Source organism: Takifugu rubripes, chromosome 14 (genome assembly GCF_901000725.2).
Source record: "Takifugu rubripes chromosome 14, fTakRub1.2, whole genome shotgun sequence".
Classification (NCBI taxonomy): domain Eukaryota; kingdom Metazoa; phylum Chordata; class Actinopteri; order Tetraodontiformes; family Tetraodontidae; genus Takifugu; species Takifugu rubripes.
The window spans coordinates 13681929-13695113 of record NC_042298.1 but is presented as its reverse complement, the minus strand read 5'-3'; the positions used below and the strand labels follow the sequence as shown (position 1 = coordinate 13695113).

At 39.3% G+C, this 13185-nt stretch overlaps 1 protein-coding gene across 4 annotated transcripts in view; it reads left to right on the top strand.

The window, feature by feature from the left end:
* The window catches only part of fstl5 (follistatin-like 5), a 107516-nt gene that overhangs the window by 47838 nt on the left and 46493 nt on the right, over positions 1–13185 (top strand). For all 4 annotated transcript variants that reach the window (XM_029847434.1, XM_029847437.1, XM_029847436.1 and 1 more), the window contains 2 exons: positions 7887–8083; positions 10786–10906. In XM_029847434.1, the coding sequence (XP_029703294.1) occupies positions 7887–8083; positions 10786–10906 (318 nt within the window). The remainder of the gene's footprint in view (positions 1–7886; positions 8084–10785; positions 10907–13185) is intronic.

Sequence of the window (13185 nt, the reverse complement as noted above, 5' to 3'; positions counted from 1 at the left end):
AAGCTTCAGTCCCTCCAATGATAAAGATGCCGGACTTAATGTGTTTTCTGCAGACCTAGAGGTTTTATTAGCTGGTTTTGGTAAAAGGTCACTGGAACATCAGATATGTGTGGTGTCTGCTACAAAAAAGAAACAGTATAATTCCACCTGTCTGGTAGTAATGGTGCACAAAGAGGTCAGATGCTTTATTCTGAAACCAAGGCTTTGACAGGCTGGTGTTATCCTGGGAAGTACAACAGGATCCTGCAACATGTGGCGAGTTTTTATGTTCACCATTAAAACTTTATGCCTTTCTGTTAATGGTGATGTGAGGGCCTAATGATGGAGAAAAATCATAATAACTAGGCAGCTGTGGACTGGAAGGTTAGTGGTTTGATCCTTAACCGCTGCAGTCAGTCAAAGTGTCCCAAGGCGACGCTGAATGCTGACTCTTGATGCTGCGTGCGAGTGTGTTTGAATGGTTGCTACTTCTCATGAAGAGGTGGAACTCTGTGCGGCAGACACAGGGTGTGAGTCTTGAATGCAGCACTTGCTGTTGTCAGGTTTACTAGAAGGGAGTAATGTGCTGTAAAAAAAACAATTCATTTTATTGACTTAATTGCCATAATCAGTTTAATGTTGCATAGTAAGACAATAGAGCTGATTAATCTTTAAAATTGGTGTAAATGTGATGATGGTTAACAGAACTGGGCATGAATATTTTATTTCAACATTGTGGTGTTGGTTAAATACAAAGTCCAGCACATACTGTATGATGCACATTTGACACTAACAGCATGAGGTACTGATTAAGCTGACATCATATTGGATCTCAGCTTTACCCTGATCACTGAATAAAAACATTACTTTTGCTGGCCTTGACTTCAGCATGTGAATTTTTTTTCCAGCCTTTAAATTAGCATCATATGATAGTTTGGGAAATCCATCAACCCTTACCCATTTCAGTAAGTGAAAAAAAGCAGTTGACAAATTACTTCTCACTGCAGATGCCATCGGGGATTTGGACAGAAGCTACTGAACAGATCACTCTGTCTTAATTAGTTGGGTGGTTGAAATTCAGTGAGTTGTGTTGAATAATGTCCTCTTCATTTATAGTATAGACACAAAGAAAATTAACATTTCCTATGGGCTTTTTTTTTTTTTTAAATTTCAGTACTGAAACACATGTTCAGCACAATCTTGCTTGACTTGGTTAATGCATGTATTGTTCATCCCTACGTTAGGCTCCATCTTATAAATTTAGATTACTTAAGTTGTGAAAATGGAGAGTCATTGAAGATGTCAGTATAGGCTTGGAATTGTGACTAACTAGAATCGAGAATAACTTTATTTGCAAACCATCCAGCCCAACATCAGAATCATTTTGTTCCTGAGTAATTGATGGTTTTGCTTGTTTGTACAGTAAAATGAGCTGGACTATTCAATACAGCACAGAACACTCACAGATTCTTTAAGATATTTCTCAAAAATCCCTTTAAGATCTCTTCAGCCGTATGGAAAAAGTGAAGGCTTGAATTATTTTGTCAGAGCCCACTAAACAGCATCTGGGAGGGGTGAGTTGCTGGGAGTTTCAGGTAATATCTCCACCATGTTAATGATCCCCTTCAAGGTGAGCTGGAGTGGAGAGAGATACATCTAAAATCAAGACATGAGCAAGAGCCGCGGTCCTGATGAAGGATTGGGAGGGAGAAAATTACAATTGCATCTAGGAAGGAAACACAAGTGGATAAGCTGAATGAAGGAAGAGAACCTGTCTGGAGTTGTTAAACATTCAGGAAGTTGCCACTTTGTTCTCAGAGGTTCTCAACAGTTTTGCATGAAGACGCTGCTTAACAAAGTTGACAGCGCTGAGGGCTTGTGTGAGTGCAATCTTCAGAGAGGTGTTGAACAACCCAGGGAGGCTGCCATTTTCTGCTCTTGCTTAAACTTGCCATCTTTAGAACACAGCTTGTCTGTCATGTATTGTGTTTTAATGAGATGTTAGAGGTACAAAGCTATTTAACTTTGTTTTGATTGCTAACCAACTTAAGGATCACAATGACACGTCCTTAGCCTTTCAGCATGACCTGTAAGACCGTATTATAAATGTCCAGGCAAGCAGGTGAGACTCAGAGGCTAAAATGTCATAGCCACAGAAGAACAAGAGTTCCAGGACTAACTGCTGGTAGTAATTTGGAAAACGGTAATTAGCAGAGTAGTAAATGTATCTGTGACGTGTCAACCAGCTCCCGCATCACCCAGTTTAGTATCACACATTTAGAGAAGCCTGGAGCATTTTAGTTGAATAAAACTATGACTTTACCTTAAACCATAAGGATTAAGATTATGACTTTAACAGGTTCTAGTTTCTGTGGCCAGCATGAAGGCGAGGAAGCCAAGTTCTTTCTTTTGAATGTTTGTAATTGCACCTGTAAGGAGAGAGCCAAGAGAATGAGAGTTTAAGCTGTTGAATATTAATAGAATTCATATCATCTTGGGAATAGTTTCAGGGAGGAGATTGCAATCCTAGATAGCCACTTTAGCGTCAGTCAGGTGTAGCGGCACTGACACCTCTAGTTGCTCTTAAAGATTGCAATCAGTGACCTCTGATTTGGTTAACCCAGTTGTCACACTGTGCTCTCTTGATGTATCGTGAAAGATGCCTGTACTCGGAACCCTGGAGAGGCTGATAAGAAAAAGAAAGGGGGAGGGGGGTCTTGCTGCACTCTAAAGATGGGCCACTATCAGCTATTTGCTGAGCCACCTTTTCTTTACATAAATAAAATAGTAGTGCTTTTAAAGGAGGAGGCGTGGGTACAGGGGTTCACTTGTGATTATGCACTCAGCCCACAGGGGATGGAAAAGTTTTTTTTTTCCTTCTTCACAGGCTTTACTGGGGATCGACTAGTTCTTGTTTCAGACAAAAGCAGTTTGACCTGCATCGTTGTGCTCCTTAGGTGCTTAGAAAGCAGTTTTTACTGTTAGTTCTCAGCAGTATAATCATGCACTTTTAATGAATACCTGGGTGAAATGATCAGTGTATCTGTCGACACACTAATGCAGACCACCCTTGGTCCCTCTGAACTGGGCCCAGTGCAGAACCTGCCCTGCATATATTTACAATTAATATATATCATGTAGTGCTAATCTGTTACCATATCTACCTGATTCTACCTTGACAAGTGAAGTTCAACATGATGCAATAAAGGATTTTATACAATTTTACAATCAATTTTGGGCTTAGTCTGCCACACAGCACTTAGGCAAGGCATCAATTTGAGCTGGTGTTGGGGGCTACATGAAGCCAAAATCTCCCTTTTGTCCATTTAAGCATATTTGTATACAGCTACAGAACCGGCTAAAGTGGTGCTCAACAGCTCCCAGGCAGAGATATCCGTAGAGATTATACTCTCAACTCTTCAGCAAAATTTACAGTATATTGTAGTTTTACCAATTTCCTGACAAAGGCCAGTAAAACCATTTTGTAACATTATTTTCCTTTGACTTTAGTTTGCCCAAGAAAGCAGGCTTGTTTCAACTGGGTGTTGCTGGAACATGTGCACTCCTGATTAGAAACACACCACCAGAACAATGAGCTCATGTTATAGCACGCCTGTCATGAGGTCAGTGGGCAGCTGGTGTCAGGGTGAAAGCAAAGTGTCACCAGCTTTTATTGCTCGATGAAAATGCCATTTATTTATTTTTTATTTTTTTTAAATGAAATCCCCTTTGAAAGACTCTTCAATAAAATACTCTCTGATAACCGGCTTGAAGCTTCTTTCTAATTCAGCAATATCAGCCCTTTTCTGTGCAATCTTTAACACTCAGAGCCAAAAGTGTTTTATTGACGGCCAATGTGGCTAACACAGCTGTTTACTAAAGTCCCCCAGTTCATGCTTTTGTCACAAAACCCTCAGAATTTATCTACAGAACTGCTATGAGGACCCAAGATGGCAAGCAACCAGGTCATCATAAAGCTTATAAAGAACTGTAAGGAATTTTGACCTTCCTTCAAGGTTGTGGCGACAACCTGAGTGACCCTGGGTCCTCCTCACCGGGGCACAAACTGCAAAGGTGTTTGTTTTTAAATGCGGGACTTTAAAATTTCGATTTAGCAATGTTCCTTATCCGCTGAGCAGCAGCATATCAAAGTAATAGACTGTATCCGATTTATGTTGTTAAATGATATATTGATGGTAATTTCACCTTCAGAGCAGCCATGAAAGAGCTGTGATCACAGAGAGATCGCTGCCTGTTAAACCCTTTTAAGGATTCTTTTATCAATCATTCAGTAGAAACTGCAGCTAGGAAAAGGGAAAAGCCAGGAGTCTTTTCTGGTGTTCTGAAGTAACAGGCAGAGAGGTTTTTTCTTCTTTTTTTCCAGAGCTCTGTTTTTGGATGGGGTGGCTGTTCTGTTCATCCTGCAGCTTGGTCATAAAAACAGGATAACTCATTTGTAACAGCAGGTTGGCTCAAATGTTGCTGGCTTTTATCACCACAGACGCTGTGAGCTTGTTCACTGTGGTTGGTGGGGCGTCGACAGTAATGTCCTGAGCTAATGTCACTCAGTGTTGTACCTCACTAACACATTCTACCATGTTTGCTATCAACTCAACAGTTGCCTTAGTGTTTAGATTCAATAAAAAGAAACACATTTTTATAGATGTTGAAGGAACTTTAATGTGACTAATAATTAAGCAGTGGTATATCATATATTTCACTTTATGCTTAACTTCGTTATCTCTGAGTTAGTTTAATGTCCACATGCATTCTTGAACATTCGAGAGTTTACCAGCATGCATCAGTTTCCAGAGTTGTCAGTCTATAATGACACAGCTGTAAAAAAAAGATGATTTGACTGACAACAGGAAGATTAAATCTGTGCTTGTGGATTTCAGTAATCAATTTTGAGAGTGAAGCACGGTGGAAATATTCACTGAATTTGCTTTTGCCGGTTGATTGATTGGATTCTGATGTGTCCCACGCAGCTCAAATGCAATTTGGGTGGCTGAGACATCCACTGAAACCCGGGCTGAGTTGACAAGATAGAGAATCTCATCAGCTCTTCAACAAAATGGACTGGGCTGCGGAACAAAATGGATTCTGTTGGCTTGCTTCTTATTGTTTAAGGCAGCGATTTTAATTTGAGACAGACTCTAAAACCCATTCGCCAATTAACACTAAAACCCTCGAGAGTAGACCGACTCGTATCCCAGAGCTTTACATTATTACTTATCATACACACAGTAACGCAGGAATCAATTTATGCTTAATGCTAAACGCTATATTTCAGAGGAATATTCCAATATAATAAACCATTATGAATTTTACTGTAACTAGGTTTTCTTCAGAGTAATGTACATACATGTGTGCATGTGTGTCTCCATGCATACGCTCATACCTTTGACGTCTCTGACCTTCATGTCTGCTGCTTATGCCAGCAGCATTTATCATTTATTCATCCTGCCATTTGCGGCCAAGCTTTTCTGGCGCTGACACTTGTCAAACGGGACTCAGCCTCGTGATGTGCAATGCGCAACAGCCTGCCTCTGCGCTCCAGCAGCTGATAATAGACTCAAACCTGTTATTTTCGATCCAAAGAATTTGCCGTTCATACTTAAGTGTGCGCTGTAACACCAGAGCAAATTCTTTTTATAAATTACTAGTTTTTCTAGCTCAGCTAAAGAGTAAAGCCTTCAAGTTAAGTCCTTTTTATATAAACTGCAGTTGCGGGAAGGATCCATAAGCGCACGGCTCCTGCGTCTGTCAGCAGTCATGTTCCTCACTGATGCATTGTTCCATAACACTGTGCTCATAATATTTCATTGTCACCATCTGGTCCAAGCAGCTCCCTTAGACATCGCAGGTATAGATCTAGTGCAGATGGTGCACATCTTTATCACAATTTGGAAGTTTATGCAACATGGCTATTAATTTCTTTGACCTCCTTCACAAGTTTTATTTTCTGCAACACAACTAAATCCTTTCCTAGTGATATACGCTAACCGCTTTTGGTGGTGGTGCCATAACAGCTACACCATTGCATTCCTTGTAAGTGCTCCATTGGAAATGGAGCTGGCATGTTTTGAGGCCTGAGAACAGATTTATGCTCAGTTGTTTGGACATAAGGCATTATAACTTGTAGATATATACATGGCAGGAGTGTTTATTACAGGCTACCTCACTAAATCCGTACAGTTTGAGGTAATTAGTGACTGCATTGGTCACTCTAAACTGCTGTTATGAATGAATATATTGGGGTATAGCCCTTTATTTCAGTGTTGTCAACTATACCTCAACCAGTTGATGCAGAAATATGTGTCAGGACGGTAACTGGTGACTGATGCACGGACGAATCAATGGATTCAAACCAATGTACTGTAATTAGAAAATCAGTTTAATTTAATACACATCACACTTCAATGTCTGTGACTGTGACTAATCTGTGTAATACCTGCATCATTTTTTTTTTATCAATAACAGTAGCCCAGACATTTTAAGGTCTTTTTTTTTTTAGCTTTATTACTTACAAAAGTTACATGGTAACTGATCTTTTGAGTCATCTCTTTACTCAGATCGTTTGTCTATATATAGAAGAATATAAGAATTCCCCAGTTCAAATTGAACTGTGGATTGACAAGGTCACATTAAAAAGGGATGAAGAGGAATTGATGCCTCTATAAAAGCTCATTGGTTAGGAAGCATATCTGAGCCCCTTATCCCCTGATGATGTTTGCTGTCAGGGTCGCAGCGAGTGTTTCATCTCCCTGATTGCTTAAGTTGCTTCCCTGAAAGAATGATGGCAAAAATGAGATTGTAGACATCTGAAAATGATATGTCATTGGTTCCTGGGGTTTGTTCTGATTTTGCTTAACCAGTCATCAGCTCTCAGCAAGCACCCGGTTCTGCTGTGTGGAGATCTCATTACTACGCTCACTAAGTCATCCAGCCCTGATCATCTTCAGCCAAGTTCATTTGCCTTACAGAAGGCTCGATTCTGAAAGCTGTCTTATTATTTTTATTATTAGTAGTATTTTCATTATTATTAATATGCTCATTAGGAGTTTCACTATTAATGTTTTCAAGAAGAGGTTATCGTGCCATCTGATGTGCCAGAGATAACACATTCCTCCCCTGAGGTTTGCAAATGAATCTCAGCGAACAACAACTTTTGTTGTTTCTTGCGAGTTGTTCGGCACCAACTAATATAACCGTTCTTAGAAGCGAAATGGTTCCACCATTCAGATGTTGATATGACATGTCAACCTGTAGTTCTACTCATTAGTTCCTCTTTACTGTGACACCTCTGTGGTGCATCTTTCATGTAGTTGAAGTTTTGATCCAGAGTCTATTGTTGTGGTTTGTAAATACACCATCTTGTTCTCAGTCGCTGGCAGGGTAAGCTCTTAATACTCCATGGATTTTTTTTTATTTTATTGTCAGACTCTGTTCCTTTTTGGAGGCAGGGAACAACAGTGCGTCTGTCACCATTGGTGCTCCTCTCAGAAGAGTAATCCCCAGCGTTAATTATTCTACATGTGAGCTATGGTAAAAAGTGGTGTGTATGAAATGCTTAAACCGGGTAACCATAAGACAGAACAGAATGGAAATGAAATGTTTGTGTGTGCATATGAAGTGTGTGTATGAAGTGTGTGCGTATGAAGTGTGTGCGTATGAAGTGTGTGCGTAAGTGGCACGGCTCACTCCGTGACACCCCAAATCACCTTTACGCCTGAACTATTGTGAGTGTTTAAGTGAATTTGAGCTTTCCATCGTGTTGATTGACTGATATGACAAACACCCCCATCCTGTCATAAACTTAGTGCTTTTAATCACCTTTGTACCAAGTTTTGGGTTTATGAAAAATTCTCTCAATCTGTCACTCTTGTCATTTGCATTCCTGCTAGATGACAACTGCAGACTAACTGACTACCGCCAGCTGAAAACCAAGATTCTGGATCTGTATGATAAGCGATACACAGGTTCCAACGCCCGCGGTGCCCACAAGGACAACATGGCTGCCAGGAAGCAACTGGTTGACGATATGTTCAAACGCTTTGACGCAGATAACAGCGGCCGAGTAGACGACAACGAGCTCTCACAGGTAAGTCAAAAATCAAACTTTACAATTTCAACCCAGATGGAGTTCTGAAACAGAAATTTAAATATCTCTACATTGAGATTTGTCACAGTCTCTTAAACACGTCGTCACATCAGTTATCGTTTCGGTCAGTCAGCCGACCATCACCACCACCTGGAAACACAGCAGGTTTTAAAGTTGCATAACAAAATTACTCATTTTTTAAACACCATTTGTATTTTTTAATCTTTAAAAAGCGCAGGGTCGGTTTTCTCTAAAAAAAAAAAAAAAAAAATCCGTCGAAAAGAGACTGATTCTGCTACGACGTTGGCTGCGATGGTGGCTATTTTCCGACTTTTACCCCTCAATCCTGTAGCTGTGCCGTGTGCCTCCAAGTGAGCCTTTTGAAAAGCCAAGCACGTCAAAAGGGGCCCCGTGTGTTCATAGGATGTTGCAGCTCTTGACCAGCATTGCCATGAGGAATGCTGGGAAAAATGAGCTTCCTTCAGCTGTCAGGCGAAAAAAACCATAGCCTGTGCTTTACTCGTTTTTCAGCTCGCAATGGCTGCGTTAATGTAAAGCGTTGAAATAATTGAAAGCAACCTGCAGTGGGATGAATTCTCAGGTGAGTTTCCTGCTGATTCAGTTGGATGTCCCATCTGTCCGCGGGTCACCTTGGTTAGCCTTGTTAGTGCCCTCTTCGCTGACACAAACTCTTATTTACCAGAGAATAATTTAAGCATTTCTGAGTTCCAGGCATCCAACTAAAGCCGGAAAAATTATTGCGAGCATATCTGTGCCTTATTTACATATTTTTACACAGCCAAGAGAAATCAATCAGTCATGGCTGAAAACCATTGTCAACAAGCCCTGTTGTCCTGTCCTATATGGAATATATTGTCAAATTTTTTGGAATATAATTTCCATATGCCCTTTAAACCTAGTGGAAATTACTCTGAACTGCTTCTTTAGGAGGGTTCTGTTTCTCTATCCCCAACAAAGTTTTATCACAACACTTCTGGCGTTTCTGACATGTTTTAATATTTAATATTACAGGTTCATTGTAAAACATTGAATCACATTCAAAGGGAGAACAGCAGCATTTCTCTCTGTTTAGTGGATTTACACCTAGATCATTTTTTATCATGTCTGGAAGTACAGTAGATCTATGAAAACCTTTATATTTAATCAGTTTCCCCACAGTGATGTATAAAATATTAAATGCAGAAAGCTGCTGGTGTGAGAATAGAAATTGTAGAATTGTAGAATAGAAATTAAGGAGCTACAGACTGTTGCATACGAAATAAATTACCTTTCAAAAGGATGGGTTTGAAATATCATCCTTAATGAATATTATGTCAGATTCACCCAAACTGATCTGCGTGGGCAACCTAAAGGATTTTCTTGATTGCAGTTGGTTTTAGCAGCTCGGGAGAATTTCGCCTTCCTGGCTAGAAGATAAATGTGGAAGAGGTGTGAATACACCTCTCAGTACACCACATAGGCAAACTTCACTCTTATCAGCTGAACACACCACTGCTGCCATCATTCCCCAGTGCTCTCTTAGCTCGGGGACCATTGTCTGATCTCATTATTAATTCTAGGATGAAAATGATTGACCCTGGATTCACAGGGTGCGTGAACATCATGAGACAGGCGCAAATGTCCCTGGCCTTTAGGTCACTGGTGCCCTTTTTAAAAATGGCAAATCAAACAATATTCCCCAACCACTGGATGTAATTAGACCTTTTCTGAAAACGAAATTCTCTGCCCGATTTGGAACATTTGAAATACTGTATAACCTACCTATTTACTTTCTGGCACTCCCTGTAACCTACCAACAATTTTCTCACACTGTCGATCTAAATTAGAGTAAAAGTAGCCTATAGTTATCTTATCATTGATGTGATGGTTCATTTATTTATTTCTGTGCTTATAAATCATAGAAACGTAACAGCAAACATGTACAGTAGCCCACTAAATACATTCATTTTATTTAGAGAGTACGGTTATATGGTTTTTAATATTCATCATCAAAAATTTTAAGTGGTCCAGAATAGGGCCCAAGAGTCAATAAGGTTTTTGATGACTTTCTGATGTTTTCTACATTTTTGATGAACATGTTTTGTTCCTTAGGTGTAAAAATATGTGAAAGAAGAGGAAAACAGCAATTCTTTGCAAAAGAATGCAACTAATCCCTGACACATCACTTGAGGGGGTGATTTTCTGTGTCTGTGACGCATTTAGGCATAAAGGTGATGCTGTATGTTTTAAGTCATCCAGAAAGGGAAGTGCACTGATCCAGCGGCTGAGTCATCATCTATAAATGTGTCTGTTGTGATCAGTATTTTGACAGCTGATACAGCCTGATGGATGGTTCAGAGCTGAGGGCGTAAAGCAGGATCATGCTGTAGCGGGATGGCGGTGATGATGAAATCCTCCACATTGTGAGGGGGGAGGGGGTTAAACCACTTATGGTGTCAAAATCAAGCGAGCCTTTTTGGCTGTGAGGAACTTGATAAATACATATTTATCAATGAAACTACACACAAACAAGACTTGAACATGTTAACACTGGTGAGATGATAATGACTGGACTTTAATCTCTGTTCAAGCATTTAACTTCTTCAGTTTATTCATCAAGAGTGTATTTACGTCTGCTAGCCAGTTGGATATACATGTTGAGAACGCTTTTGTAAGCGGACCTGAACACATTGTCATTAAAGGTCATCAAGCAAGAGGGGCTCTTCAAGGATGTGTCCGAATGCACGCTGTTCGACCTGCTTAAGTACAATGATGTCAACGACGACGAGCACCTGACTAAAGAGGAGTTCTACACGGCTTTTGGTGAGTTTTAAGAAACATATTCCTTTAAATAAGAAACACAAAAGAAATAATCGGTAGGCTTCACAGGATAATAATGGGGATAATCACCACAGGTTTTCATATGAATAACCCCCACAAATGATATTCTCACCTGATACACTGATTCTGATTGGTGTAATTGGAAGAATTAGTAGTAATTATTAAAGAAACTGTAGTCTCTCAGCCTTTCTTCAAAACTGTGGGTTGATAAATTGTGACTAGCATTAATCGGAATGCTGCCATGTCTGAATCTTCTCGCTTCTTGCATCATTGTCCTCGTTGTCGTCCTTCCATTGTTTCCTCCTTATCTCTGTTTTACGCTGTCGTTGTGTTTGACATTTTCAGACATCTCAGAATCCAGAACAGAATATTCTGACATTTGACGGGCTCGGCATATTTAGCAGCTGCAAGGAATTCATAATCAGCCATCTTATCTCGCTGGCCCTTTGTCTTTAAAGCACTCCTTCCAACACACAGGCACAAAGCAAAAGAAAAAGTGAATGAGTCTCATTTTCTGCATAAAATACGAGAACGTGTGAGCAAATCCCTTCTGGCAAAACACAAAAAGAAAGCACGCCCAGTCTACAGTGACTTGAATGGATTTCTCTGTCCCAACTCTTTTTTTTCCCAGTTGTTAGATCTTTTTTTGCAAGCTTCCAGCCTAAGTCATCATAAGGAAATGGGATATTATGCTCTTTTTAATTTCTTTTTCATCCTTATATGCCACTTCACTTATTTAGTAAAAAAGATCGCTTGGAAAATATATAAATGAGTCTTACATAAGTTCTTTTGCGGCTCTTAGCTGTATATACTTAACAGTAAAGTACAGTCTCTCAACTTCAGCCAATATTTTCATGCACAGTGAAGCACAAAGAGCCGGCTGACCTCTTTACACATTATTATATGTTTGTAGATCACTGCACACACTGATATTACTGATGTGTAATTGGTGTGTTTAGATTTTGTGTTTTCATCATTCGCAGCTCTGTTCAATGATGATGTGTGTGAATTACATTTGATGAAGAGAAAAAAGTACTTTCTTTTTAGGTCGTTTTCATTTCATCCAATATTAGAAGTCAAAAAACAGTTGTACTCTTCTGGCAGACTAGGAAGCCAAAAAAGGCTCAAAGCTGCAGTGAGCGCGACATTGATTCCAGTGATCATACAGTGTCTGTATTTGATATTTGCAATTCATCATACAAGCCTCTTCGATGCTTTTAAGCTGCTAGTTAATACCATTTGTATGCAGGGCTGAAAGTATTGCATTCAGTGGACTAAAATCCTGACAATTAAGCTGATTTTGTCTACTTTTTTGTTTAATTAGACTTACTTGCGTTTCCAGGTGAAGCCGTTACCAAGTAACTGAGTCATTTATTTGATTTCTGTTCATTTTCACCAACACTCACGTGTTCTGGTGGATTTATTGATCTAAAACTGTCCTGTTTTTTCATTCTTTTGGAATTGGGCTAATTTAGAGTATTTACACTGAATAACTCAATACTGAGTTGAAAATGAATGACTTGTTTACAGAAAAAAGAATTAAATTGTTTAATGAAACAGAATATTTCTAGAATCATAAAGAAATAACACCCATTTTTCTGTATAAAGCAGAAATAAATGAAGTAAAAATATCAAATACATACTTTTATGCATATTTAAGTAGATTTGTGGAGTTTTTTCTGAGTAAAGTTTTCCAAGATTCTGTTGGACAGTAGGTTGGATTTTAGTGTTTCCTATGACCAACACAACACACAGTGCTGGATATGGCCAGGAAGTCATCATCTGAGCAGAGTCATGTTGGAGGGTTTTATAAGCCATTTTAGCTCAAGGGTAATTGGTTTGAAATGACACTTGATGTAGCAGATCCCGCACAAGTGGATAGGTAGGGGTTGTTCGGGGAAACATGAAAAGCCAGTGATTTATTTAAAAAAAAAAAAAAGCCATTAAGAGGAATAAATGTATGTGTGTGCTGTGTTTTAAGCAATTTGTCCAAAGTAAGTGATGAATCATTCAGTCGAAAGAATTTAAAGAATTGCCATATCATCACTATTTATATGTTGCAATGCGATGTGCAACCTGCCCTCAAATCACCTGACATTTATTGGTCTCATATTCAGAGTGGCTGCTAATTGAGAACGCATTAGTTTTTATTATCATGTTATTGGATCGACTACAAAACACAACTCAATCAGATTTACTGAGCATAGCCAATCGTTTTTATTACCTTTTATTTTCCGCAGTGCTACGACCACATTTTTAAT